This window comes from Myodes glareolus, chromosome 5 (assembly GCF_982192425.1).
Source record: "Myodes glareolus chromosome 5, mMyoGla1.1, whole genome shotgun sequence".
NCBI lineage: Eukaryota > Metazoa > Chordata > Mammalia > Rodentia > Cricetidae > Myodes > Myodes glareolus.
Genome location: NC_142030.1, coordinates 33459721 through 33485808, shown reverse-complemented (window position 1 = coordinate 33485808; position 26088 = coordinate 33459721). Strand labels below are relative to the sequence as shown.

General features: G+C 39.2%; 1 protein-coding gene and 1 non-coding gene across 2 annotated transcripts; both read left to right on the top strand.

The window, feature by feature from the left end:
• Positions 1-31: 31 nt before the first annotated feature.
• On the top strand, positions 32-25462 carry LOC125391808 (mitochondrial import inner membrane translocase subunit Tim23). Its single transcript, XM_087906228.1, has 7 exons — positions 32-288; positions 2388-2446; positions 7610-7703; positions 7889-7973; positions 10108-10166; positions 14225-14335; positions 24951-25462. The coding sequence occupies exons 1-7, from the start codon at positions 183-185 to the stop codon at positions 25064-25066; spliced, it is 630 nt and encodes a 209-aa protein (XP_087762354.1). The 5' UTR covers positions 32-182; the 3' UTR covers positions 25067-25462.
• LOC125391987 (small nucleolar RNA SNORA74) lies at positions 9467-9660 on the top strand. Its single transcript, XR_007229348.3, has one exon. It is a non-coding gene; the product is annotated as a small nucleolar RNA SNORA74 (small nucleolar RNA).
• Positions 25463-26088: the final 626 nt, after the last annotated feature.

Genomic DNA, 26088 nt, shown 5'->3' with positions numbered 1-26088 from the left:
CGGCCGCAAAGCGGAAACGTGGTGCTTCACGGGAGCCGGCGCCCGGAAGGTCAGCGTGTGAAGGTGGCAGTAGCAACGCGGGTCTTCCCGCTGTTGCTGTGGGGACCACGGCCGAGCACACAACCCCGGCCTGAGGTGGTGGTGGTGGTGGTGGGAAGCCCACCGCAGTTTGCCGCGACGTCATGGAGGGTGGCGGGGGAAGTGGCAACAAAACCACCGGCGGGTTGGCCGGCTTCTTCGGAGCGGGAGGAGCGGGTTACTCGCACGCTGATTTGGCCGGCGTTCCGCGTAAGTATCAGGCCTGCCTTTACTACCCTCTGACGGTGTCCTGGGACAACTAGAAATTTGCCCGGATCCTTGTCGCTTTCCCTGCTTGCGTTCACAGGGTTCACCGCCAGGGATGGGGTTTCAAGACTGAGCGAATTTGGGGGTTGGGGGTGGCATGAATCACCCGAAACTCGTTTATTGGCCTAGTTTCGGAAGGACACACAAAATGTCTTCCTTTAACACCCTTGTCCCTTCTTTTCTCTCGTCGCACGCTTTCCTGTGTGCTTGACCCTAGTTCTGGAAATGAACACATTTCATATAACAAGCCCATAGTTAATTTTTTTTAGCATGGTCTCTAAATATTTCTAAATTCTAAATCACGCGGTTAGGCGAAAACCCTCTTTTTTTGAGACAATCCAGGGAACCAGAAGGAGCTGGGAAATGAGCTAGACTTTAGGAGATTTATAAACAAGAAAGAAGCTAACCAAATTTTTCAAGGGAAGAAAGCAAATGAAAAGATACAGAAGCATGGATATCCTGCCTGCTGGACCGCCTCATTCCAATAAGTACATATTTCAGGCTTTTAAGGTTTGGTAATTTTAGAAATTGAGCTGAATATATGAAAGTTGGGCTTGAAGATAACAGGGAGTTGTGAATAGCCTTTTGTTAAAGTGGGTGTTTCTTCTTGCTAATCCTTGTACTATTTCTCAAAATCCTTTATACTTAAGAACATAAAGAAAACCCTTTGTCCCTAATGTCTACTGTCTACACTGAGTCCAGAACGCAATTGGTGTGCATCTTAGGTTTTCTCTGTGTAGAGTGAAGGGCACTGCTTAATGTGACAAAGTAATTGCTGCTTTTTTTTAATGTGTGCATAAATACTGCTGAGGTGAGCCAAATAACATAAAAAGATGGCCGTTAGTGATAGATGTTATGAAGGAAATAGGACCCTGAGATGATGGTGGGAGGAGGAGGCTATTTGAGATCAAGAAAACAACTTGGGAGTTGACATTTGAGCTATGACCTGAATTTAGCAACAAATGTTTGAGAGATGGGACAAAGTTGATGGGTTACTTGAACCCATGTTGGGTCCATGTGTCTTTAGCTTTACAAGGGAGTAAAGTGATAGATTGTAAAAGCGGAGAGGCAGGAAACAGCAGTAAATAGAAGTGCTTAGAAACGGGGGTAAGGGGATTGCATTTGATCCAAAGTGTGGATGGAAGCTATTAGGGCTGATTTCCTAGGGCTACAGAGTGAGTTGAGAGGGTAAGAGAAAGTAAGTTGAGAAGTTGTCGGTAAGAGTGAGATGTGATGCTTGCACTAGGATGTTAGTGTAACAATGGAAAGACTGAGGTGACAGGACTTCGACTTGGTGGCCGTCATGGTGAGTGCTTACATTTGAGAGCAATCAACTGAGATACAGAAGAACTCAAATACTAGATTTTTAAATCTGAAAATTAATTTTTCTTGCTACTTTCCCCCCCAAAGTTGGTAGAGTTAAAGTTTAATTTAACCCTCTGAAAGTTTGTATTTTCTTTTCCATAAGCTTCCTCCCTGTGGTAACTACAAGCAGAATTGTCAGTAGTGTGATCTGAAGGAGCTGCCTTGATGTACTTACCCACAATCAAAAACACCAGCCCTACCACTGTTTCCCTGAGAGACTGATAACTCTTTTGCAATGTGCTTGATCGTCTTGCTAGTTAAACTACTTTTATTCATGGTCTGGGAGAGCAAGTGGGTATGGGTACTTTCTCCCAAGCCTGATGACGTGAGTTGGATCCCTAGAAGCAGACTGGTAGAAGGAAGGGACTCCAGTGGGACCATATGCACACCAGCACACACAGAGACACACAAACTCGTAAGGAAATGAGTAAATTTTTTTTAAAAAAAAAAATAAATAAACCAAAACATAACAGCCTAAGCTAATTTTCTGGGAGTGTCATGATTTGACCTGTCAGCGCCAATACCTTAGGAAAGTGTAGGGCATCAGTGCAGAGCGTAGTTCCTCAAGATATTTTCACTTTTATTGAATTTCAAGAAATGTAACGATCAGCTGAATCAATCCTATAGGAAATAGTTTAAGGAATTTTGTGTAATATGACATTTTGTTTTTTCTCTAGTGACTGGTATGAACCCCCTGTCTCCGTATTTAAATGTGGATCCACGCTATCTTGTTCAGGTAAGATAGAGGTTTTACTGGTTTGATTTGGTGACCTACTCTACCACGAAGGTCACACTTAGTGCTGACAAGTGGGAGGTACTTCTGGAGGGCTGATCTTCCAGTCTCCATGCACTCCTCCTCAGCACAGACTCGGGTTTGTCTTGTGCTTCTTCCTGAAAACATTGGTGCTTCTTCTAAGGTGTTTGTTTTGTGTAGTGAAAAGAATCACAGTTAAAGTAATCTTTGTTTTTTGTTTTTTTTCATTTTGGTTTTTTTGAGACAAGGATTCTCTGTGTAACCCTAGTTGTCCTGAAAATCACTCTGTAGAGGAAGCTTGTAGGGAGTCTTTCTCTGTCTCACCAGCCAACTCCCAAATAACCACACAGAGATTATTAGTTATGGAAGCTTGGCCAATAGCTTAGGCTTGTTTCTAACATGTTCTTTTAACTTAAATTAGTCCATTTCTATTACTTTATGTGTGGCCGTGCGGCTCATGGCTTATTACTTCATCTCCTACATGTTATGCTTTTTCTGCATCTCTTCGTGACTCTACCCTTCTTCCCAGCATCCTCTGTGACTGAAAATCCTGCCCAGCTATTGGCTGTTCAGCTCTTTATTAAACCAACCAGCGTGACACATCTTCACAGTGTATGAAAAGATTATTCTACAATAGAAACCACCCTTGAACTCAGAGATCTCATCTGCCTCTGCCTCCTGAATTCTGGGACTAAAGGTGTGCACTGCCGCCCAGTGTAATCTTTGTTTTTAAAGTTTAATTTGAAGTATCAAGGTCTTGAACTAATTACCAAAAGTTGAAAATCCAGTGTTTGGATCTTTCGAGGAAATGAAGTTAATTTAACATCTAAAAATAAATATTGTATAGTATTTCCTGTTAAATGGCATCTACAGAATATCTAATGTAATGTCATACTTAGTATATTTTTTAAAAAAAAAAAAGACTGGATAAATTCTTCAAGGTCAGGAGATGAGGAACAATACAAGTATGTCCACTCTCTTTACTTCTCAGGATCAGGAACAATACAGGCATGTTTACTGTCTTTACTTACCTTCAGAATTGTCTAACCAGCGCAACAAAAGAAGTGGATTCTGCAGGCTTGCTGTGTGTGCCTTTAATTTCAGTACTTGGGAGTCAGGCAGAGCTCAGTTTGAAGCTACTTATATAATAAGACCTTGTCTTTTAAAAGGGGGGGGGGAGCCACGAAGTGGTGGTGTATGTCTTTAGTCTAAGCACTGGAAAGTAAGAAGTAAGTGGATCTCTTGAGTTCAAGGCAAACTTGGTCCATAGAGTACATTCTAGGACATGCAGGACTGCACAGAGATACCCTATCTGGAAAAACCCAAAAGGAAAGAAATGTTATCTAGACTGAGAAAGAATCAAAACTGTTTGCAAATAATGCAAGATTCTTAACTACAGTAATTTGAAGATAAACAAGAAAATCTATTAAAATTAATAAATGAATTTAGCATAGTTGTAGAATGTGAGCCCTATAACATAAATTAGTCCTGATTCTATACAGTAGCAATGAACACTCCAAAAATAGAATTAGGAAAATAGTTCCTTTTCATTTAGTATAAAGTGTTCCAGGGCAGTGAGGGCTACTTGTAGATAAGTAAAAAGAAAAAGAATGGAAAAAACAGAAGAAAAAAAAAAGTGACAGGGTAGCCTGGAAACTGGGAGAAAATAATTTGTAGAGCACTTAATAGGGGACTTAAAATTCTTAATATTTAAGATAAAAGAAATGAGTTATAAAATTGCATTGGATTGGAATAGGTGTTTTTATGAAACCATACAAATGTCCAGTCACATTAAATGTAATCACAAATGAGATGCCATTTCACATATATCAAAAAATACAAATATTGGTAAGAAGATTGGGAAACTAGCCAGTTAGCTAGTAGGAATGTTAAAAGATACAGGTGTTAAAGCAGGCGTGGTGGTGCACACCTGTAATCTGAGCACCCAGCATGTGTAGGCAGGAGGATCCAGGCTATCCTTGACTGCATAGCAATTTTGAGAGTGATGAGCTTGAGTTTTCCGGGTGGAGAGAGATCAAGGCAGGGTCTCATTTTGTAGCTTTGACTGTCTAGAGCTCACAATGTAGACCAAGAGGACCTTAAACTCAAAAGCAATTCTGCTTCTGCCTCCTGAGTTCTGGGGTTAAAGGTGTATCCCACTATTTCTGGCCGAGCTTTAGAGTCTTGAGAATCTCCCTGTCTCAGAAAAGAAAGAAGCAAAAGATAGAACTGCTTTGGAAAGGTCTGATATTTTCTAACAGTGTGAAAAATAGTATAACCACCTTTACACAAGACATTATTTATAGTTTCTCTTACTCGTTACTTTTTGTTGTCATTCTTAGATGCACATTGAGATTATTTTTTTAATTTACCTTAAAAGTAACAAATATTTCTGAAACTGATGAATACCTGATGTAAGAACAAAATTTAATTATTTTCAATATCCATGGTGTTGTCAGATTGAAATTATAAAGCTTTCACATAATCTCTGCCTTGTAGCTTTCAGGTACAGTACCTGTTCCCAACTTTATTTTTCTTCTGTATTCACAATACTAGTGCTTAGTTTTAGTATCATCATGTCCTAGAGTATAGCAGTACAAACTTAAGAACATCTCCGAATATTTTCCCTGTGCAGTGTCTTGGCATACTTGCAGCCTTCTTTGTATGTGAATTGCTGTACACTTGTCTCCAACCTTTGTAGTGTTTATGGTTGATATTCCTGAAAAGTAGGCTGGTGCTCTTGTTTGTCCTTTTTATTTCCAATTTTTAATTAGTTGTCTATTTTCGAATTGAAAGGGTAATTATTTACCTTTTCTGGTCAAGTAAACATTTCTAAGTAGAAGGCATTGGGAGTAATTTAAAATTAAGTCGTAAGTTGAAAAGTCAGGAAACATCTGCTAAAACTATCAAATAGAATTTTTTTTATTGTCATGGTGTGAATACATGCACATATTTGTACAGCTTTTTTGCTAAGGGTGTGTATACACAAGCCAGGAATGAGAACCCAAACAGAGCCACTTTTCTAATCAGAAATGCATTTATCAAAATTCAGTGTTTGCCATGGGGCTAGGAAAGAAGTAGAAGTGCTACTTGTTAGTTGTTAGTGATCTCTTTGTGTTCACAGTGGTACATTGTACACTGTGCTCTATTCATCACTATTATTTTAACCATTTTTACATGGGAAGATTCTTAATTACTTTTTATTGCTTTGAAAGACAAACATGACCAAGGCAGCTCTTAGAAAAGAAAGCCTTTAGTTAGGGGCTTATTTCAGTTTTATGGGGCCCTTTTCATTGAAATCACAAGAAGCTTGGCAGACGTAAGTTGTTCATAAAAGTGTATTGGTTTCACAATTTGCTTCCTAAAAACTTTTGGGTTTTTAAAAAATGATGTGTTTGGGGACTAAAGAGATGGCTCATCCTTTAAAGAGTACTAACTGGTATATGCTTGGTTTCCCTTCCCAGCATCCACATGGTGTCTCAGAATCATCCCTAGCTCTAGTTTCAGGGGATCCAATGCTGTCTTCTGTTGTCCTTGAGCACCAGACATGCGTGTGCATCACATACATTCATGCAGATGAAACACTCAAACATAAAATAAATCTAACAGGGAAAGGTATAGTAGCTCTTTTTTGCTAGTACTGGAGTAGCACCTCCCAAATAAGGATTTGGGGTAGAGGTGCATGCTGAATTTGTGTACATTCTGACTTTGTATGCTTTTGCCAGAAAGAAGTTCTACAGTTCTATGGTTAATCAAAGAAATATATATCCCTATGTTAAGGACATGGAAGAAAGAAGCTTCTTTGTAACATGAGGGCCGGCTTGGTGGGGTTTCTGTCCCGTCCAGTACCCCACAGCCAGCAAGCCCAAAGAAAATCACACACAAGACTCCATACGGTTATAAACTGATTGGCCCATTAGGTCAGGCTTCTTGTTAACTCTTATAACATATATTACCTCATTATCCTTATCTATGTTAGCCACATGGGCTCAGTACCTTTCTCAGTGTGACAGCTTCCATGTTGCCTCTTCAGTGGTCTGTGCAGGAATGGCAGAGGGAGCTTCCTAGAATACTCCCAGTCTCTTTTCTCCACCTCTACTTCCTGTCTGGCTTTCCTACCTATACTGCCTGCCTGGCCAATCAGCGTTTTATTAAAATATGATTGACAGAATACAGATAATTCTCCCGCACCACTTCTTGCTCTTTGTCTGCTTGCTCTTGCTCTCATGTTAAGGTCATTCCTTCACTGGTATTAGAGCCTACTTTGGACCTTCTGTTGGTAGACAGCCATTGTTGGATTAGCTGGACCACAGCCTATAAGACTTTCTATAAATTCTCTTTAATGAACATAGATTCATTCTATAAATTCCATTCCTCTAGAAAAGGCTAATAAAAGTGGCATGAGCATAACACACTGAATTCTTTGGTGGAATTCTTATTCTGAACTTTCATTTACCCCATCTATTCTTTCAGTAGTGTAACTCTGTGTATACGGTGTTCTGCCTGCATGCCAAATGAGGGCACCGGATCTCATGGATTGTTGTGAGCCACCATGTGGATTTATGGACTGGCTATTAGTGCAGATAGTTTTTGTTTTGTTTGAATATGATAGCTGAGTTTGCATTAATTTGATTGTTTACTTATTTTAAAACTATTTTTGAAATGTAGAAGACACCTGTAATTCAAGCATTTGGGAGGCTGAGGTGGATAATTGTAAGTTTCAGGCCAGCCTAGGCTACATAATGAGACTGCCTAAATCTGAAAGAGAAAAGGAGGAAGAAAGTTACAGTTTGAAGCATGATTCATAAAAACTCAGACAGATGTTGGGGTTTAATTCAAAGACCAGAAAAACAAAACAGCCAGCCAGGGCCTTTTAATCTCAACTTCAGTCCAAAAATGGCGATCCTTGCCTCCAGGAATCTCAGAATGAGACTGAGATCTGTTTCCTCCAGTCTTATATTTTTCTCTAGTTCTGGATTAAGGTTGTGCACCACTGCCTGGTCTGTGCTGGCCAGTGTGATTGTTTTACTTTTCTGATCCTCAGGCAAGCTTTCTTAGAATACAAATGACTACAAATGACTACAATAGCTGTCCAAGTGCTGTCTTCAGGGAGCACTCATCTTGATTTTCCTTTTTATCCTTCAGGATACTGATGAGTTCATTTTGCCAACTGGCGCTAACAAAACCCGAGGCAGATTTGAGCTAGCTTTCTTTACCATTGGAGGATGTTGCATGACAGGTGGGTAGTATATTTTTTTATGTCCTTATATCCAAGTAGTTAATGGTCCTTAATGTGAAAAATAACTAGAATATTGTTTTCAACTTAAAACATGTATCATTTTTTATTGTATAAAAACAAACCAGAAACATAAAGCCTTTTTTTTTCCCCCTTTGGGCTGAATTGTTCTGATGATTCACCACCAGGGGCTGCATTTGGGGCAATGAATGGTCTTCGGCTAGGATTGAAGGAAACCCAGAGCATGGCCTGGTCCAAACCAAGAAATGTACAGTAAGTCTGTGAAATCTTTTGATGAATTGATGTTTGCATATTAGCTTCTGCTTTGTTGTTTGGTGGTTACCACCCCCTGTAAATAAAATGCTTAGAGAGGGCTGGAGAGATGGCTCAGAAGTTAAGAGCACTGGCTACTCTTCCAGAGGTCCTGAGTTCAATTCCCAGCAGCCACATGGTGGCTCTGGTGTGCAGGCATACATGCAGGCAGAATGCTGTATACATAATAAATAAATAAATCTTTAAAAAATAAAATAAAATGCTTAGAGAATTAACATCCCCCCGCCTTTTATAGTTGGTTTGGTTTTATCTTTCTAAAATATAAGAAACCAGATTTCTGTGTGCTTTTCAGAAGAGTGAATTTTGAGATGGTGTCTTCATTCAGCTGGACTACCCCAAACCTGATTTCTTGACCAGTGTGTTCTGTTCTCCAAACTTGTATGGCATGCTTTTTAAATCGTTGAGTTGCTAATTGGGAAGTTTGATCAGGGACGGGGGGGCTATAGCAGTAGAATTCTTGATGAAATTAAAGCCATACCTAACTTTATTAGCTCCTTGTTGACATGCTGTAATTCTGAAACTCTTAAGTAAAATTTCTAGAGCTTCAAGGTCGTGTGTGTGTCTGTGTACACGTGTATCCACGTGTGTCCATGTGGATGGGGGTAGGTGCATGTGAAGGCCAGAGGTAAGCCCTAAGGTGTCTCTTCTCAGGAACTGTTCCTGTTATATCCCTTGAGCCAGCTTCCGCTGCCCATTATTGAGCACTAGGAGCTCTGACTTGCAAGTGTAATGCTCTGCCAGAAGATGGCAGCAGGCATGCTGGAGTTAGACCTAGGAAACCTTAAAGGCCTGGTTCCTGTCACTGCTTAAATCCCTGTATTAACAAGCCAAAATAGTGTAATAGATACCTGTGAACCCTAGCTCTTCTACAACAACCATCAGCCATGGCCAGCCATACCCATGTTTCTCTTGTTTTGAAACAAATCCCCAACCAATGTTAAATATGAATTTAGAAGTAAGAAATCTCTTAGAAAAAAAAATATTGTTCTTCAATTTTGAAAACAATAGCAATATAATCTTTCTCGTCTTCCCATATTGGAAAATAGCATTTAATAATAGAAAAAAGGTAAAATTTATAGCCAAACACATTTTTTATAGCTTCAGAATCCTAGTTTAATGACTTAGTATTTTGTGATTTTTGAGTAAACTTCTCTACTTTCTGCCTTGCAGAGTTGTGGAGAAATGATAGAAGTGAGAACTAGGTAAAGACTCACTAAATGGAAATGTACCAGTGTAATAATGAAGATTAATAGTTTCTAAGCTTGCTATAGTTTATGTACTAAACTTATAATGTGTTAATAAATATATAGCTAATTAGAAAATAAATTTCTCCATAGCCATTACTAGCTTTCTAAATAACATTTTGAAAGCAAACACATTTTCATTACTATGGATCTTTGCGTTCCTACTGTTTGTGGTTATAGTCTGTCATTTCCAGTAGTAGTCAGCCATCGCAGACACGTTCCTGTGACGGTGTTACACTGCTGGGAGAGTAATGTGGTCTTCACCTGGTTGCTGCATCACTGTTCTGGTGGCTGTGACTCTGGTGTAAGATGCAACTGTGCTTCCTTGAAAGTGTGCTAAGCATTCATTTTGACTGCTTAGTTCTAGTGCGGGAGCAGACAATACTTTTCTCCATGTATTCTGGTAATAAAGCCGTTCCCTCTCTTCAGTCGGCTTTGCATTGTATACACTCCTGTCCTTTCCATTGATTCTACTTGATATTCTGAAAATGTATTCTCTTTCCCAAAAGAAAATCAAACCCTTGTCACAGTTTCAGTGACAGTTTAGTTTTACATAGATCAGTTTGTAAAATCCTTTTATATCTTTACTTACAGGACTTTCCTTTAGTCATTGTCCAGGGGGTTGGAAATTTTTTTTATTATAACCCTCATTTCTGTAAACAACTATTTTTATTAAAATCTTAGGTAATATTAATATGTACCTTAACGTCACAAAAACATTGAGACTTGGGTCTAGGTGTTTTAAGTAGTTACTTTTATGACTTATAAAATTACTAGCAAAATAATGATAATGATCCTAAATACATTTTTTTCTTGTTCTTCCTTGGTAGGATTTTGAATATGGTGACTAGACAAGGGGCACTTTGGGCTAATACTCTAGGTTCCCTGGGTAAGTATAAATCTTTTTTTTTTTTTTTTTTTTTTTTTTTTTTCAGACAGGGTTTTGCTGTAGTTCTAGAGCCTGTCCTGGAGCTAGCTCTTGTAGACCAGGCTGGTCTCGAACTCACAGTGATCTGCCTGCCTCTGCCTCCCAAGTGCTGGGATTAAAGGCGTGCTGTACCACCTTTCCGGTTAAGTATAAATCTTGTTCAATGAATCTTTTGTTTTAAGACAAGGTATCATGTGGCTGAGTCTGAAACTTGTCTATATAACAAGTCTTAAGCTTGTTATATAGTTGAGGATAAACTTGGTTCTGATCCTCCTGGTCCCACCTTCCAAATTCTGAAATTACAGGTGTACACCTGGGAATAAACCCAGGGCTCCATGCATGCTAGGCAAACACTTCACCACTGCTAAGAAAGAATGTGTAGTTATCATGAGCAATTTGACCAACCAAAATTTTGGTTCTAGGCTCAACAATTAATATTTAAATCCACTCTGGTAATTATTGCAGCTATCATCTGTGAAAAGATTTATTTTATTTGCTTTATTTGTCTAAATAGTGTGCTAAGTAAAACCCTGTTTTAAACTGAATGATGCCCAAGGCATAGGGTTGTACCTGCTGAGAAAGGCTCGAAGTCCTGCAGTGAGACGTGACAGATCTGCACAGACCTTTTGCTTTGTTTCCTAATAGCCTGTGTAGTGAGGGGCTGCGGGCAGGCCTGCTTTTTGCCTCATCCGGCTCCCGCATGGCTAGCGTAACCCGAGAAATAACAACATGTAAATTGTATTTATTTAAACATTGTCTGGCCCATTATCTCTAGAGAGTTAGTTACTGGCTAACTCTCACATCTTGATTAACCTATTTTTAATAATCTATGTAGCACCACAAGGTGGTGGCTTACCGGAAAAGATTTAGCATATCTGACCTGGTGGCTGGCTTTATGTACCCCAATAAGCCAGCAAGTCCCAAGGAAAATCATACATAGGACTCCATAGGATTGTAAACTGATTGGCCCTTTAGGTCAGGCTATTTATTAGCTCTTATAACTTATGTTACCCCATTATCCTTATCTATGTTAGCATATGGCTCCGTACCTTTTTTAGCTTGGCAAGTTACATGTTGTCTCTTTGGTAGTCTGTGTAGGAGTGTGGGGAGCTTCCTGTTTTTTTAGAATATTTTTAGTCTCTTTGTTCCATCCCTATTTTTTGTTTGGCTTTTTCGCCTATATTGTCTGTTTGGCCAATCAGCGTTTTATTAAAATATGATTGACAGGATATAGATAATTTTCCCGCATCATTTCCCTCTTTTTTTTTTTTTTTTAAACAAAGGAAAATATCCATAGTCTATTTGTTGGGAATGTGGGCGTAGTATTTTAGGCTACTTTTTGCTGGTTGGGGGCGCTGATGATCTTATGGGGACCTAAAGAAAATTTAGAGTTATAATCAATTTTTGACTGGAATATCTTGTGAGTCTTGATCATCTCAGGCAGCAGTCTTGAACCTGGTTTGGATGAAGAACTCTGTCATCTGGGCCATCTGTTTTTATTGGAGATTTTTTGGAGGTCTTCCTTGGTTAAAGATGATTTTTTTTAATTTTGAATAAATCCAGAGCCTCTCATTTTTTGTGGAAACAAAAGCAAAATTTTTTCTCCAAAGTAGTAAACCTTTTGACTTTAGTTTTGAAGCCAAGGTATTTTTAAAATATCTAACTTGGGTTAGTTTAGCAGTATTTATAAACAAAAGTCTTTTAGCAGCTGTTGCTCCTTTTTCAGCATTTAAACAATTTAAAGGGAGCATAATAGCATACAGCATCAAGATTTTTTGTGTATTTTTTATCTTTATGTAGCTTTATTTTAACCTCTTTTTTTTTATTTTTACTTTTAACTTTTGGCTTTTTGAGACAGGTTTTCTGTATATATCTTTGTCCTGGAATAACTCTGTAGACCAGGCTGTCCTTGAACTCACAGAGATTCCTCTGTCTCTGCCTCCCCAGTGCTGGGCTCAAAGGTGTATGCTACCACACCTTGAACTCACAGAGATCTGTCTGTCTCTGTCTACCAGGCATTGGGATTAAAGGCATGTACTACCACACCTTGAGGTCACAGAGGTCAATCTAGAGTACCGTTGAAGTCATAGAGGTCAATATGCCTCTGCCTCCCAGGCATTGGGATTACTTGGTAAACCACCACCTCGTGATGCTACACAGATTATTAAAAATGGGTTAGATCAATATGTAAGAGTTAGCCAATAAGAGGCTACAGATAATGGGCCAATCAATGTTTAAATAAATACAGTTTCCGTATAATTATTTCGGGTAAAGGTGGCCGGGTGGGCGGTGGGAAGTTGCCCGCCACTCCTTTTACAAGCCTGTAGATTCCAGGACCTGAATGGCAGGGCTGCAGTAAGCCTTTGTGGATAAGGAAAGCAATCTCAGTTGCAGGCGGGGTAATTTAATGCTGCTTAGTCAGAGCCTGGTGACTTAAAATTACCTGTGGCCCATATGCCTTACTATCTGAGGTTTATAGTTTACAGACAAGCTGACCTTACGGTGCTCTTCCTACTTGTTGCAGAGTAAGTAAGAGACGGAATTGTTGAAAATACAAAAGGGCCTCCATTGTAACCAAGTAAGATTCTAACCTTGACTATGGTATTTGGAAGCAGTACATTTTGACACCATAAAGCCAAATTCACACTTTTTATTCTGACAAATGGCAGCTGTGATGTTCTGCTTATGTCTACAACCCTGAAATACCTGCTTACACAAGTCATGGTCCTTTGCTCTTTTGTAATTGCTTATATACTTGGTAAACTCAGCAGTCCATGCCTGTATTACAACTTTCTTGTTTTTAGCAACCCCACGGTCCTAGACAAGATGGAATAGATGGTCATTCTGTTGGTTACTGTTTTTCAATTGTAATGTCATATGACTGGTCACAATCGTATTACATGATCAGTTTCAGTTGAATATGCTTAACAGAAAGACTAGCTTTCATGAAAGTATAGAGAAGTTGCACAACAGGCAAAAGGGTAAGGCTGTGCTTGATGCATTGTTGGAGAGGCAAATATAACTAGGTTTGCTTTGAGCCAGGATCTCTCTTAAGTTTTAGCTACCTTGCTATGTTGATGATGCTGGCCTGGAACTCAAGAGATTTACCTGTTTCTGCCTTTAGAGTACTGATATTAAAGGAGTATACTACCTGTGTAACAATGGTAGAAAAGTGTTCTAATGCATTATGCCTGGTAAATGTAGGTAAAGTACATGTAAGGGTTTGGATGAAGATACTGTAAAACTTAAGGATTTTGTAGCATGTGGAAGTCAGACCTCAAATTCTTTTATTGATCTTGTGTGCAAGGTTTTTGTTGATTTGGGGAGGCAGGTGACAGAATTTTACTGTGTGGCCCTGGGTGGACTAGGACTTGGCATGTAGACTAGGCTGGCCTCTAACTCATGGAGATCTGCCTTCCTCTGCCTCACAAGTGCTAGGATTAAAGATGTGTCACTGTTGGCTATATTGTTTTCCTATAATAGAAACATATAAGTGTTTTAATTAAAAAATATAACAACTATTTGAGGTAGTATAAGTAAAATTTTGAAATATTTTTCTTGGACTCTACAGTAATATTTTCTAGAAATAGCATTTATTCTACATCTTTGCATAATCGGTCAGTTGTGTGCTACTATATATATGTGCCAGCTTTATGTATCAGTGAATGTAGGTCTTGCTGACTTTTTTGTTTGTTTTGCTTTTGAGACAGGGTTTCTCTGTGTAGCCCAGGCTGTCCTTGAACACAAGAGATCCACGTACTTCTGCCTCTTGGTGCTGGGATTAAAGGTGCACCACCATTGCTGGCATATTCATAGCTGTCACTGTGGTCTTCTGTATTATGGAAAGTTCTTGTCTGGGTCAATGCAGTGATACAGATGTTTTTGGGGGGACATTTTGTTTTTAGATTTTTTTTTTTTTTCTATTAGAAGCAGTGATCCAGTGATGTATGTGTTTGGGTGTGCGTACCTACTATGATTACCATGTTAACTTTTACCACTGATCTCTCTTTCTGCTGTAGCTTTGCTGTATAGTGCATTTGGTGTTATCATTGAGAAAACACGGGGTGCAGAAGATGACCTCAACACAATAGCAGCCGGAACCATGACGGGAATGTTGTATAAATGTACAGGTAGGCAGTACTGAATGAAGAAGTGAAATTTGTTTTTATCTATAATATTCAGAGAAAATTTTGTGTGATATAAATGTGTGTATGTGTGTGTGTTTGTTTACAGTGCAACCTAGTACACTAACCTTATGGTTATTAAGGGTTTTATTGGTTTCTTTGTTGGTTTCATCTTGTAAACTGGCCTTGAACTTACCATCCTGCCTTACCCTCCTGAGTACTGGAATTACTGGCTGTGCTACACTATGCTCGGTATTTGTCCCTCCCCAGCTCCTGGCAATGTCATGCTCTACCTTTGTTACCTCGTAGTTGTACCTGTAGTGGAACGCTACAGTATTTGTCCTTTTATGACTGCCATACTGTGTAACTATGACATCCATGTTATATTACACTTCTAAATCTCCTCTTTTTCTTCATCTGTCCCCCATCAGATAATGAAGGGTTCTGTTTGTAAGTCATCTAACTTACAAACCGGAGAAGAGTAAGATCACAGTACCTTTTTCCATAAACAAGTTGAAATTAAGGCAAGATAATTTACCTGCTTTACCTGCTGCCTTTCTTTTATGACGTACGCTAAGCAGATCCTAATCTGACTCAAAAGTCCCATTACTCCTCCCACCCCCCTGTACCACATTGTTTCTTGAATGGAGTAATAATGAAATTTTTAGAAAAAGGAAGGAGTAATAGTTGAGCTGGGCCTGAAAAATCTACTGAATTTCAGATATATCTCTTAGTCACCTAACCATGAGAAAGGCGTGGGACCCAAGTCTGGAAGAGAGTTTTAGGTTTGGAACATAGGAAGCCATAGTGAGAAGTTTAAATTTAGGTTAAATTTTTAGGTTAAAAGTCATGAGAGATGTTTGAATAAAGAATTACTAGAATTGGTCTGGAAAGATGACTTGACACTTGACTGCTCTTCCAAAGGACCTGTGTTTGAGTCTCAGCTCCCACAAGGTGGCTCACAGCCATCTGTAACATAGCTAGTCCTCTGTGGTTACTGCTTACATGTCATGTGCGTGCTCACATGCAAGCAAAACATTAGTATACAATCAATGAAAGAATTATTATAGTCATACTGTGGGAGGTTGATAGAAATGTGGTTAGAAGGTAAAAGCATAAAGTAGAGCCGGGCGGTGGTGGCGCATGCCTTTAATCCCAGCACAGGGGAGGCAGGGGAAGGCAGACCTCTCTGAGTTCAAGGCCAGCCTGGTCTGCTGTGTGAGTGCCAGGACAAGCTCCAATGCTACACAGAGAAATCTTGTCTCAAAAAACCCAAATAGATAAATAAGTCAAAATAACTAAAGAATACTACTAATGTTGTTTAAGGTTTAGGATATTAGCCTCAACTCAAATGACAGACGATAAACTTCACAACTGATGAAGACGTGAGGGAAAGGCACATATTTAAAGACGGTTGGATTATGCTGGAAGTGTAACTTAGTTGTCAGAGTACTTGCCTAGCATACATGAAGTTGTGCTTGGTTAAATTTTCAGGGCTGCGTAAAACCGGATGTGGTTCACAAGTGTAATCGAAGCACTCAAGGTGGAGAATCAAAAGTTCAAGGTCATTTTTAGCTGTGTAGGGAATTTGAGATCAAGCTTGCCTCGAGACGTTATTAAAAAGCAAAGCAAATAGAAATCTAGCTTGTAACGTGGTAAAAATTTTGTATTATTAGTTGAATTTTGCTTTGCTGACTGAAATGTCTGACAGAAACAACGTGAAGGAGGGGGTGTTTATTTGGATTGAATGTTCCTGAGTTGGTAAGACCTGTAGCAGCAGAGCGGTTCATGTTATAGCTTGCCATGAAACAAAAGGAACGGTGGCAAACAACTGGCTTTCTCCTTTTCCCCTTTTATTTTGTCTAGCCCCCTGCCTATGGGATGGTGCCACTTTCCTTCAGGATAGAATTTTCCCCTTCAGTTAATCCTCTGCAATGCCCTTAGAATCAGTCAAATTGACAGCAAAAATTAACCATCACAGTGTGACTTTGAGTGGCATATATTCTGGCTCACTCAGCACCGTACCTTATATGTATATAGTCTCTTTAAGGCAAGAGAAAACTCAATAAAGTATGTCAACTGTTTTTGACTCCCATAGTACTGAATCCTTTTAGAAAAGTGATGTTTTGTCTCATTTTATGTCTCCCAGTGATTCTTGGTCATTCGAGCAACTTTCCTGTAGACATTGCTTTTATTTAGCAGAGTGAGTTGTATAGTAGAACTCTGTGAAAGTTTTTATAAATTCTAATTTAATGTCTGGTATATTATAAACTACTTGGGAGAAAGGGTGAACACTTAATTCTGGAAGTTAAAATAGGCACATTCAAGCTTATGGTAAAATGGGAATACCATTTAGAAGATAAGACTGTGGAGGGCCGGACCACATTCTCCATTGCTTCTAGGAACAAAGGTAGAGATTGACCTCTGTGACCCCAAGGTGTGGCGGTACACGCCTTTAGTCCTGATGCCTGGGCGGCAGAGGCAGATTGACCTCTGTGACCTCAAGGCATGGTAGTATACGCCTTTGGTCCCAATGCCTGGGAGGCAGAGACAGGCAGATCTCTGTGAGTTCAAGGTGACGTAACACAAGCCTTTAATCCCAGCGCACGTGCTTGGTAACTCTCTACCGTGCTTGGTAACTCTCTACCGTGCTTGGTAACTCTCTACCGCTGCGTCCCTGCCTACTCCCGAGGCATCATCTGGGATAATGGGCAGTGGACCAATCCAAGAGTGACACGTCAAAAGCGAGGACTGTTTCCTTTATAAGGGCTGGGTTCCCCTCATTCGGGGTCTCCACTTTGGAAGCTGATGCTCTCCCTCTCAAGAGGCATTAAAGCTTTACTGCAGAAGTATCCTAAGTGCCCCGCGTCGTTCTTGCTGGCGAGACGGTAGCGTGGGACATAAGACTTAGAAGTCCGGTTAATTCCTAGCCGTTAAACTGGCCCTTGAGGCTCACTCTTCTACCTGATTTGATCTCTTGATACATTGAAGACTCCAGAGTAGACCATTCTTTCATCTGACTTTTACTTCTCATTTAAGAGTCTTCATTTTTTATGTGCCTTTTTCTTAGCATACTCTTTCCAAATAATTATTTTTTTTAGATTTATTTATTATGTATACAGTATTCTCAGTATTCTGTCTGCATGTATGCCTGCAGGCCAGAAGAGGACACCAGATCTTTTTACAGATGGTTGTGAGCCACCATGTGGTTGCTGGGAATTGAACTCAGGATCTTTGGAAAAGCAGGCAGTGCTCTTAACCACTGAGCCATCTCTCCGGCCCCCCAAATAATTTTTTTTCATATCTCTTTTATTTTCCTTTCTTATTCCAAGCAAATAATGTGTTTTACAAATTCTCACCTGTTCGTTTTTGTTTATATGTGGCTTTCTTGAGACCTCCCTTAAACACTGTAGTACATTCTGTCATGCGGGGTAAATTGCTGAATGCCAGATTACTTAAGAAAAAATTCTGCATATTAAAAGTGATAATAACTATTGCCAAAGTGACCTTTGAAGAGTTTACATACCATTATCAGTTTGAAGTATTATCTACCCTATTTTTAATTAAGCTTTATTTTTATTTTTAGTTAATGTATATTATGTTAATGCCTGCATGGGCACATGGAGGATACCCTAGGTGTTAAAGCCCCTAAAGCTGGAGTTACAGGTTGTTGTCGCTGCCTGATGTATATGGTGGGAATCTTAACTCCATCCTCTGAAAGAGGATGTTCTTAATCATTAAGACGTGTCTCCAGCCCTACCATTGCTTTGAAATGAATGTGAACTGGTGAAAGATAGTTTTTGTTGTTATTGATTGGGTTTAGTTTCGAGACAGAACGAGGCTGGCTTCAAGACTTACGGGAACTCCCCACATGTAAGCCAAAAATAGTGTCTTGTGTCTCACTTTGTTTTTCCCTAGTTGGTGATAAGATTGAGCAACTTCTGTTATTTATTACCATTGTAATTTCCCTGAAGCTCTTTCTTCAACTAGGGAAACTGGGTGTGCCTTCAATTAATTTTCAACATTATGGCAATTAGCCTTTTACCTATTACATATGGTATGTGAAATTTTATCTATTTTTAAGCTGGGCTTAAGACACCAACTGTAATCCATTTTTGTTCAACTACTATCTTAGAACACTGAAGATTGTCAAGGCCAGCCTGGACAATTTCTTTATTTCAAAAAATAAAGATGGGATCAGGTTATCACTCATGTGTAGAATGCTTGCCTATCATTCATGAGACTCTAGGTTCAATTTCCAGTTTCTCAGGAAAAAAAAACTTTTTAATTTGATACTTTAAAATGACAGTAATGGAAAAGGTCATTAAGGGGTACTTTAGAATGTGCATTTGAATTCTGTAGATCTGACGTTTAGTTTTGACATTGGTAAAGAGAACCATTAACTAATGATAACCCTAACGCTTTCTAAATTTGAAGTACTGACTTTGAATATCCTTTCACTAATGTTACTTTATGAACTGACATTGTTATGGAAAGCTAAGACTAACAGAAGACATTAGCAAAGAGAGCAGACTCACTCTTCCTTGACTTCTTTGGCTTTTTGGGCCTTATTTCTCAAGTACCAGCTCATTCTAAGATGCGTGCTTCTTGATGGAAAATTAGCTGTTCTTATCACGGTAGAATGTGATCATTATTGAATGCTTTCTTGTGTTTCATGGAATCTAACTCCCGTCCTTTAGGAAAAAATAGCACAGACATTAGACTAGATTAAAATTATGAAACCCTGCCCCCCCCCCAATCTTTTTGAAACTGTATCTCTTGTAGCCAAGGCTGGTCCCCAGCTGAGTCTGTATCTAAAGATAGACTTGACCTCCTGGTCCTCTAGCCTCTGTTTCCCAGGTGCTAGATTTTCAGGCCCGTGTCACCATGCTTAGCTTAAGTTTTTCCTTCTGCTCTAGGAGCTCCATAATAATTTACACACTACACTAAAAGTGTTTTTACACCGAGTGTCGAGTCCTTGAATCTAAAAAGTTGAAGTTCTGTATGTATTCTGCCACACAAAGTTTGTTCCTGTGGTCGGTCTGTCCTCTTGAATTTAATCAGAAATTAAATTCTTGTTGTAGTGACTTAATGTGAACTGATGTTGAGATTTTTGGTCAGCAGATATTATCAGCTGTTCCACAATTGCATTGCTCAGTTTCACAATTGGCAATTCTTGTCACTTGATGTACTATTTGTCTTAAAGCAAATGTGATACATTTTTTAGGTTTAAGGTTACCAACAAATAGGAAATAGCATGGTGTTCTAGCTTGTTTGAGAAGATGAAGACCGTATGTGGGTGACTTGGTGCTTCCACACTCCTCCCTTTGGACTAGGAAGTTCCTCCTACTTGCTTCAAGCTCCTTGTGTCATGAGTAGTAACACTGGTCTTGCGTTTTGTGTGAGCTTCTATTTTTATTTATTTAAAGCCTCGTGTGGTGGTTCGTACATGTAATCCCAGCTCCGGAAATCCCAGGCCTTTGGGAGGTATAATGCTGGGGTTGTAAGATTGGATTAGAGAAATGGGGGTACTAGGGAATGAACTCAAGTTTCATACATTCTAGGCAACTAACTACACTGAGTTGTATCTCCAGACCCCCTGGGAGCTCTGTTTATGTATGTAAAACATAAAATTCCAGGTCCAATCCATTTTCAATATACAAAGCTGCTCTTATTTGCACACATGGAAGACAGGAATTCTATAATTCTTTTGAAGCTTTATGTGTGTGGAGTAAAGTACAATTTGATATTTTAAATGAATGAACAACTAGAACTCAAAATAGTATATCATACACAATAAAGCAATCACATAAAAAAAGGTACCTTTCAGAGGCATAGATGTCAAAATTGTTAATTAATCTGTCCAAACAGAAATGCATTAATAGTGAATTCATCTATTGAATCTGGATGTGATAGTTTACCATTTTAAAGATTACAGAGCAGAGCCACAACATGGCTCAGTAGGCAAAGGCATTTGCTGCTAAACCCAGTGATCTAAATTGAATCTCTGGGACATACATAGTGAAGGAGAAAACTAGCTCCTAAAAGTTGCCCCTTTGACCAACACACAAACCATGGCACATGCACACCTGCACCCACATAAGTAAATATATTGTTTAATTAAAGATTGTGATATATCTTACAGAATATATTGCTCAGTGAATATTCCTCTTCTGTGTCCTAGCGGGATTTAATGGTTTCTCTTTACCCAGACAATTTTTATCTAACTCTTAGGACTTTGATTTGTGTATTTATTTTCTCTATGTGTATATGCCTAAGCACTAGGAGGTCAGAAAATGACTTCGGGAAATTGGCTTTTTCTCCCTCTACCATTTGAGTCCTGAGAATTGATTTCTAGTCGTCTGGCTCAGAAGCAAACACACTACCTGCTGAAGTATCTTTCTGACCTTTATTTGTGTTTGAATATTGTTTAGTATACCCATGTTTATAACATTTATTCACAATTCTCAAAAAATAAAAGTAAAGTAACCCAAGTATCTATTAATGGGTGAATAGATACACAATGAACTGTATTATTAAGCCTTTGAAAAGCAAGGGAATGCTGACATAGACAATAGCATGGATTAATTAAGAACATTGTGCTAATTAAGGTAAGACAATCACAAAAGGACATACTGGGTGGTTCTATTTAATAAGTTACCTACATAGAATAGTCACAGTAATTGAGATAAAACAGTAAAGGGACAGAAAATGAGGAGTTACTCTTTAATACTTTCAGTTTTACAAGGTGAAAAAATTCCAAATGTGGATATTGTTGAAAGTCACACAATATGGGGCAAGAGAAATGGCGCTCAGCAGTTAAGACCACTGTGGCAGAGAGCCTGGGTTCAGTTCCTAGCACCTGCCTTGGATGTTTTACAATTGCCTGTAATTCTAGCTTCAGGGTGACATGACACCTCTAGCCTACATGGGCTAGGATACTATACTGAGGGTATGCATGTGCACATATATGATTTAAAATAAACTTATTTTAAAAACTATGCAAATGTTTATTATCATTGAGCTGTATACTATATGCATGCCCCACAATTTTATTTACTTTTTCAGTTCTAGAGATTGTCCCTAGTACTTGTACATGGTAAGCATTGACTTTTCCACTGAGCAACACCCTTAGTCACTGTACCAATTTCTGGTGGGAGGCAAGTGAAGGCAAGATCTCCTATGGACCAGACTAACCCAATACTTCCTGTGTAACCAAGGATGGATGGCATTGAACTGCTGGTTTTCTTTAACTACTAGAATGCTGAGATTGTAGGCATGTACCACCGTATTACTTGTATATGATAATTGGATATGAAACCCATGGTTTTATTGATGTTGCTGCGAGGCAAGCACTTCGTCAACTAAACTATATATACCCTCAGCTTTCTTTACCAGTTTTTAAAATGAGTATTTTAAATGAAACTTCCAAAAGCCAAAAAAATGCATGTAAATTAATTTTGTTCCTCTAAAGCAGGAATCAGCTAAAACTGTTTCACCAGGGCTGGAGAGATGGCTCAGCAGTGAGTCATTAAGAGCACTGGCTGTTTTTCCATAGGACCCAGGTTCAATTCCCAGCACCCACATGACAGCTTAGAGTTGTCTGCAACTCCAGTTTCAGGGGAGTTGCACACCAATGCACATAAAGTTTACCTTTTTAAAAATAATCACATTTTAAATTGCTGTTAAAGTACCTATATAATGAATGGTCTTTGCCCTTCAGAGCCTAAAATTTTTACTATCCGCCTCTTAAAGAGTTACTGTTCTTTGTTATAAATTGACATTTTAATGAATTAACTCTGCTGTTAACCAGTTTCTTGTTATCCCAGAAACAAGGCACTTAAGTGTTCTGACCCATGTTTTCCAGTCTCTTCAGAAGAACTGGGTAAGAAGTGATCAGAAGATGGGAAGCAAAAAATGAAATACAAATCTTCATGTTTATTTTACTTCATTGAACAATGGTATTATTTACTTTGTTGTTAGCAAGTGTATTGCTGACCAACTTCCTGATCTGAGCGAGATAGTTTCTCAGTTTTAAGAAAGTCTAAAATAGGGGACCCTTAGTTTGTTATTGTTCTGTTTTGATTTTTTAGCAGCCAAATTTTAAAGTGTTAAAAATTAGAACTTGGGGAGCTGTGTGTGGCGGTGTATGGCCTTAACCCCAGCATTTGGGAGCCATAGACTGGCAGATCTCTTGAGTTTGAGGCCAGCCTGGTCTGGTGTGTGTGATAAAAGACTGCTTGCTCTTAAGCTAGGATTGGGTGTGAGACTCATGCATGCTACCTATGTTTGCTGTCCTCTTAGGTTTCCCCCCAGCTTTAAAGAATGAGTGTTATTGGTTTGAACTAAACTTTTGGGTTTTGTTAGAAAAGGAATGCTTTCTGGGAAATCAGCTATTTTTAAGGCACACTTACTGTGCATTGGTATCCAAAGATCTTAAAGCTTTTTAGGTCCCACTGACGTTTTGTAATCCCTAATAAATAAACTAAGAACATTCCCAGGGAAGATTGTTGTTTTAAATTTGAGAAATAATGTGGAGTCTCTTGCACAGAGGTCACTCAGAAACTGTGTTCTTAGAGCACATAGTCAATTGTCAGAAATGATTTACAGCAGTTTTTTACAGACCAGTGGCAGCTACACCCCAGCATTAAGTGAATAGACAACCTTTTGGGTCAAAAAGGCCTTGAGGGTGTTGGGAGGCAACTTGTACAAAATTAAATGTTTGGTATATGAAGTAGTTACTTTCCATTACCTGCCCTCTGTTGTTTCTCTACTAACTGGGAAGAGCACCTTTGCTTTATCTTGATTTGAGGGGGGTTTGAGGATTGTATTTTGGTTGCCTACTTAGAGAACCTTCATTAAACCCAAATTTAGATCTATTAGCTATTTTATTCTTGTAGATAACTTTATTTTTCTGTGTGTATATTTCCATTATATGATTTTGTTCTAATAAAAGTTAGTGTCTAGCTCTACAGCTTTTTCTTTATTAGTTAGAGACATAACATTGGTCTTTATTAAACTAAGTGGATTAAGTTGACAAGGTAAGTATGTTATTTTTCAAATTTTATACATTCTAAACCATACCGAATGGTTGTACATTTAATTTCAGTGTTAGAATCCAAATACAACAAGATGGGAACTTAGAAATGTCTCCCATTTACTTGATGATTTTAAGTACTTTTGTGTATGGGTATTGTACCTGCATGTGTGTATATGAACCATGTGGGTGCCAGAAATTGAACCCAGGTTAATAAACCATCTTTCCAGCTCCCTTCCCCCATTTACTTTCATTTTTGTGAAACTTTGTCTTTTGTTTTATCCCTCCCACACATTTGACAGCAGCTTGAGATGTCTGCACTTTCTCTTTAGGGGGGATAGTTAAAGCATTTCAGTGGAACTCTGACAATCTAAGTAGGTCAGCTATCATAGCCTTCAGACCAGAGACTCTGGAGGGGTGTAGCCCTCTATCAGCTGAGGCCATCTGGTAGGCTCAGTGAAAGAGGGTTAGTTCTGCCATTCTAACTGAACCAATTTGTCACTGAAATTATACAGAGTTGACTGTCATTGAGCTCCTTTTATTTCCATTTTTTGGTGCCAAGGCACATGTGGAGGTCAGAGAGCAGTCAGTTTTCTCCCACCATGTGGGCTCTGAAAACCAAATTCAAGTCAGGTGCCTTTAAAGCCCCCTGAGCCCCCTCACCTTTATCTTCTTAAGACATGACTCAGACACCTGTAAGCTCCCTGAAAGTTGTGATATCTAGTTATTGTGGAGCTGCACCATGCCTTAGTCTCTTTAAGTGTCGTTGGGAAACCCCATTCTGGTGGAGTTTCTTCTCTTTACTATGTAAAAGTTATATAATCATGACTGATTGGGTCATTTCCTATTTTTAAGAAACTTCTGAGTCACTTTGTCTTAATAGATCTGAGAGTTATTTTCAAACAACTGGAGCTTTAGTTCTGCATTTCAGATTAAATGCTTATTGGTAACTTTTTTTCTTCACATGAAAACTTTGTTGGCAAATACAAATAGCTCAAAAAGTCTAATCCTGACTTCTTTCTCAACTAGTCTTTTATGGTCAGTGCTTAATTTAATAAGATTGACACATCGGTGCGGGGGGGGGGGGTTTGTCCCTGTGTATGGGCTCAAAGCTTATTTTTATCACTACTGCTTGAGTCCTCAAATATTTAAGGACCAGTCCAGAGTCCGAATGCTGACGATACAGTTTCCACATAGGCTGTTCAGCTTGTTTACAGTCTTAGATCCAGTGGCGGTGCTTGTGACAATGTAAACTCTAAGGAGGAGATGGAATGACTGGTGTTGGAATTGCCGTGGTCACAGGTTGGATTGGAAAGCACATCATCAGTCTTGAGGATCTTAGGTACAAGTCATGAAAAGTATAAACAAGTCATCAATTCTAAAATGTATTGTGTGATTTGGGAAGTTATATCCTGAATTTAGTAATGGCTTAAAACTTTACTCCTACTTGGAGTAGAGTATTTAAAAGAGTTTCTCCATGGTAGCTTTATATTTTACTGCACTTTATCCCACTTTTATTTTTTCTACCCCTTGATGCTAGGACATGAAATCTATAAAGGTTGTTTGTTTTCCTCCTCTCCCCAGGTGGTCTTCGAGGAATGGCACGCGGTGGCCTGGCAGGACTGACACTCACCAGTCTCTATGCGCTGTATCACAACTGGGAGCACATGAAAGGCTCCCTGCTCCAACAATCACTCTGAAGACCTTGGCCACCTCAGGATGGGGGACATTTCACAGTCATCCAGACAGACTAATAAGTCAGTCTGGAGTAGCTTTCTCTTTTGTACTACAATTACTTTGAACAATTGGAGACTCTGATTTGCTGTGACAAAGATCATGGATGGTTAGCCTGGACTGCACTGTGTGCCCTTAGTGAGCGGAAGCCAAACCCTTTGGTGGCTCACTGAGTATGTGTTCTCTTCTCCTTTGGAGATGGTCTCCCACCTGTTTCTCTCCTATCCCAAAATTGGAAAGCCACTTACTCTCCAAATTCAGGCTGTACTTATTTTCAGTGCTTTTATCACCATGTTTATCAGTTAAAAGTCTAAAGCAAATGTTGCCCTGTATTCCAAATAAAGTGTGAAAATAGAATCAAAGTCATAATTCCAGCATAAAACAAAGTATCTCCAAGAAATAGCATCTGGGTGTGAAAGAAGATGGCTTATTGGGTAAATCACTTGCTGTACAAGTGTGAAGACCTGAGTTTAGATCCTCAGCACCAACATGCCCAGCAGGTCTGGCAGCCTGCCTATGACCCCAGTGCTCAGGAGGCAGTGACAGGATCCTTGGAGCAAGCTGACTAGCTAAGTTCAAGTGAGATTCGGCTCCTGGTACCTCAGGTAAAGAGTGCCTGAGAAAGACCCCACTGTCGACCTCTGGCATGAGAACACACATGCACAGATAACTGCTAGAGTCTAAAGCGACAGCCTTTTTCCTGCTAGAATTGGGACAGAACAATGTGTCTGTTTCTGGTGGAATGAAGGGCTACCGACAGCTAAAGTGAGATTTTCTTCCATCCTAGCTGACATTAAATAACCTCAAGATACTTTAAGTTAATCATTATAGTATGCTAGAAAGAACACTCTGTCCCAACAGATGACCCTCACTCTATATGGTAACCCTTGGGGAATAAATATTTAAGGTTGGAAGTTTTCTAAGAAGCCTGGGAAAACTAAAGTGGAAAAGTGACAATCACATAACCATGCTGCAGGGTACATACCGT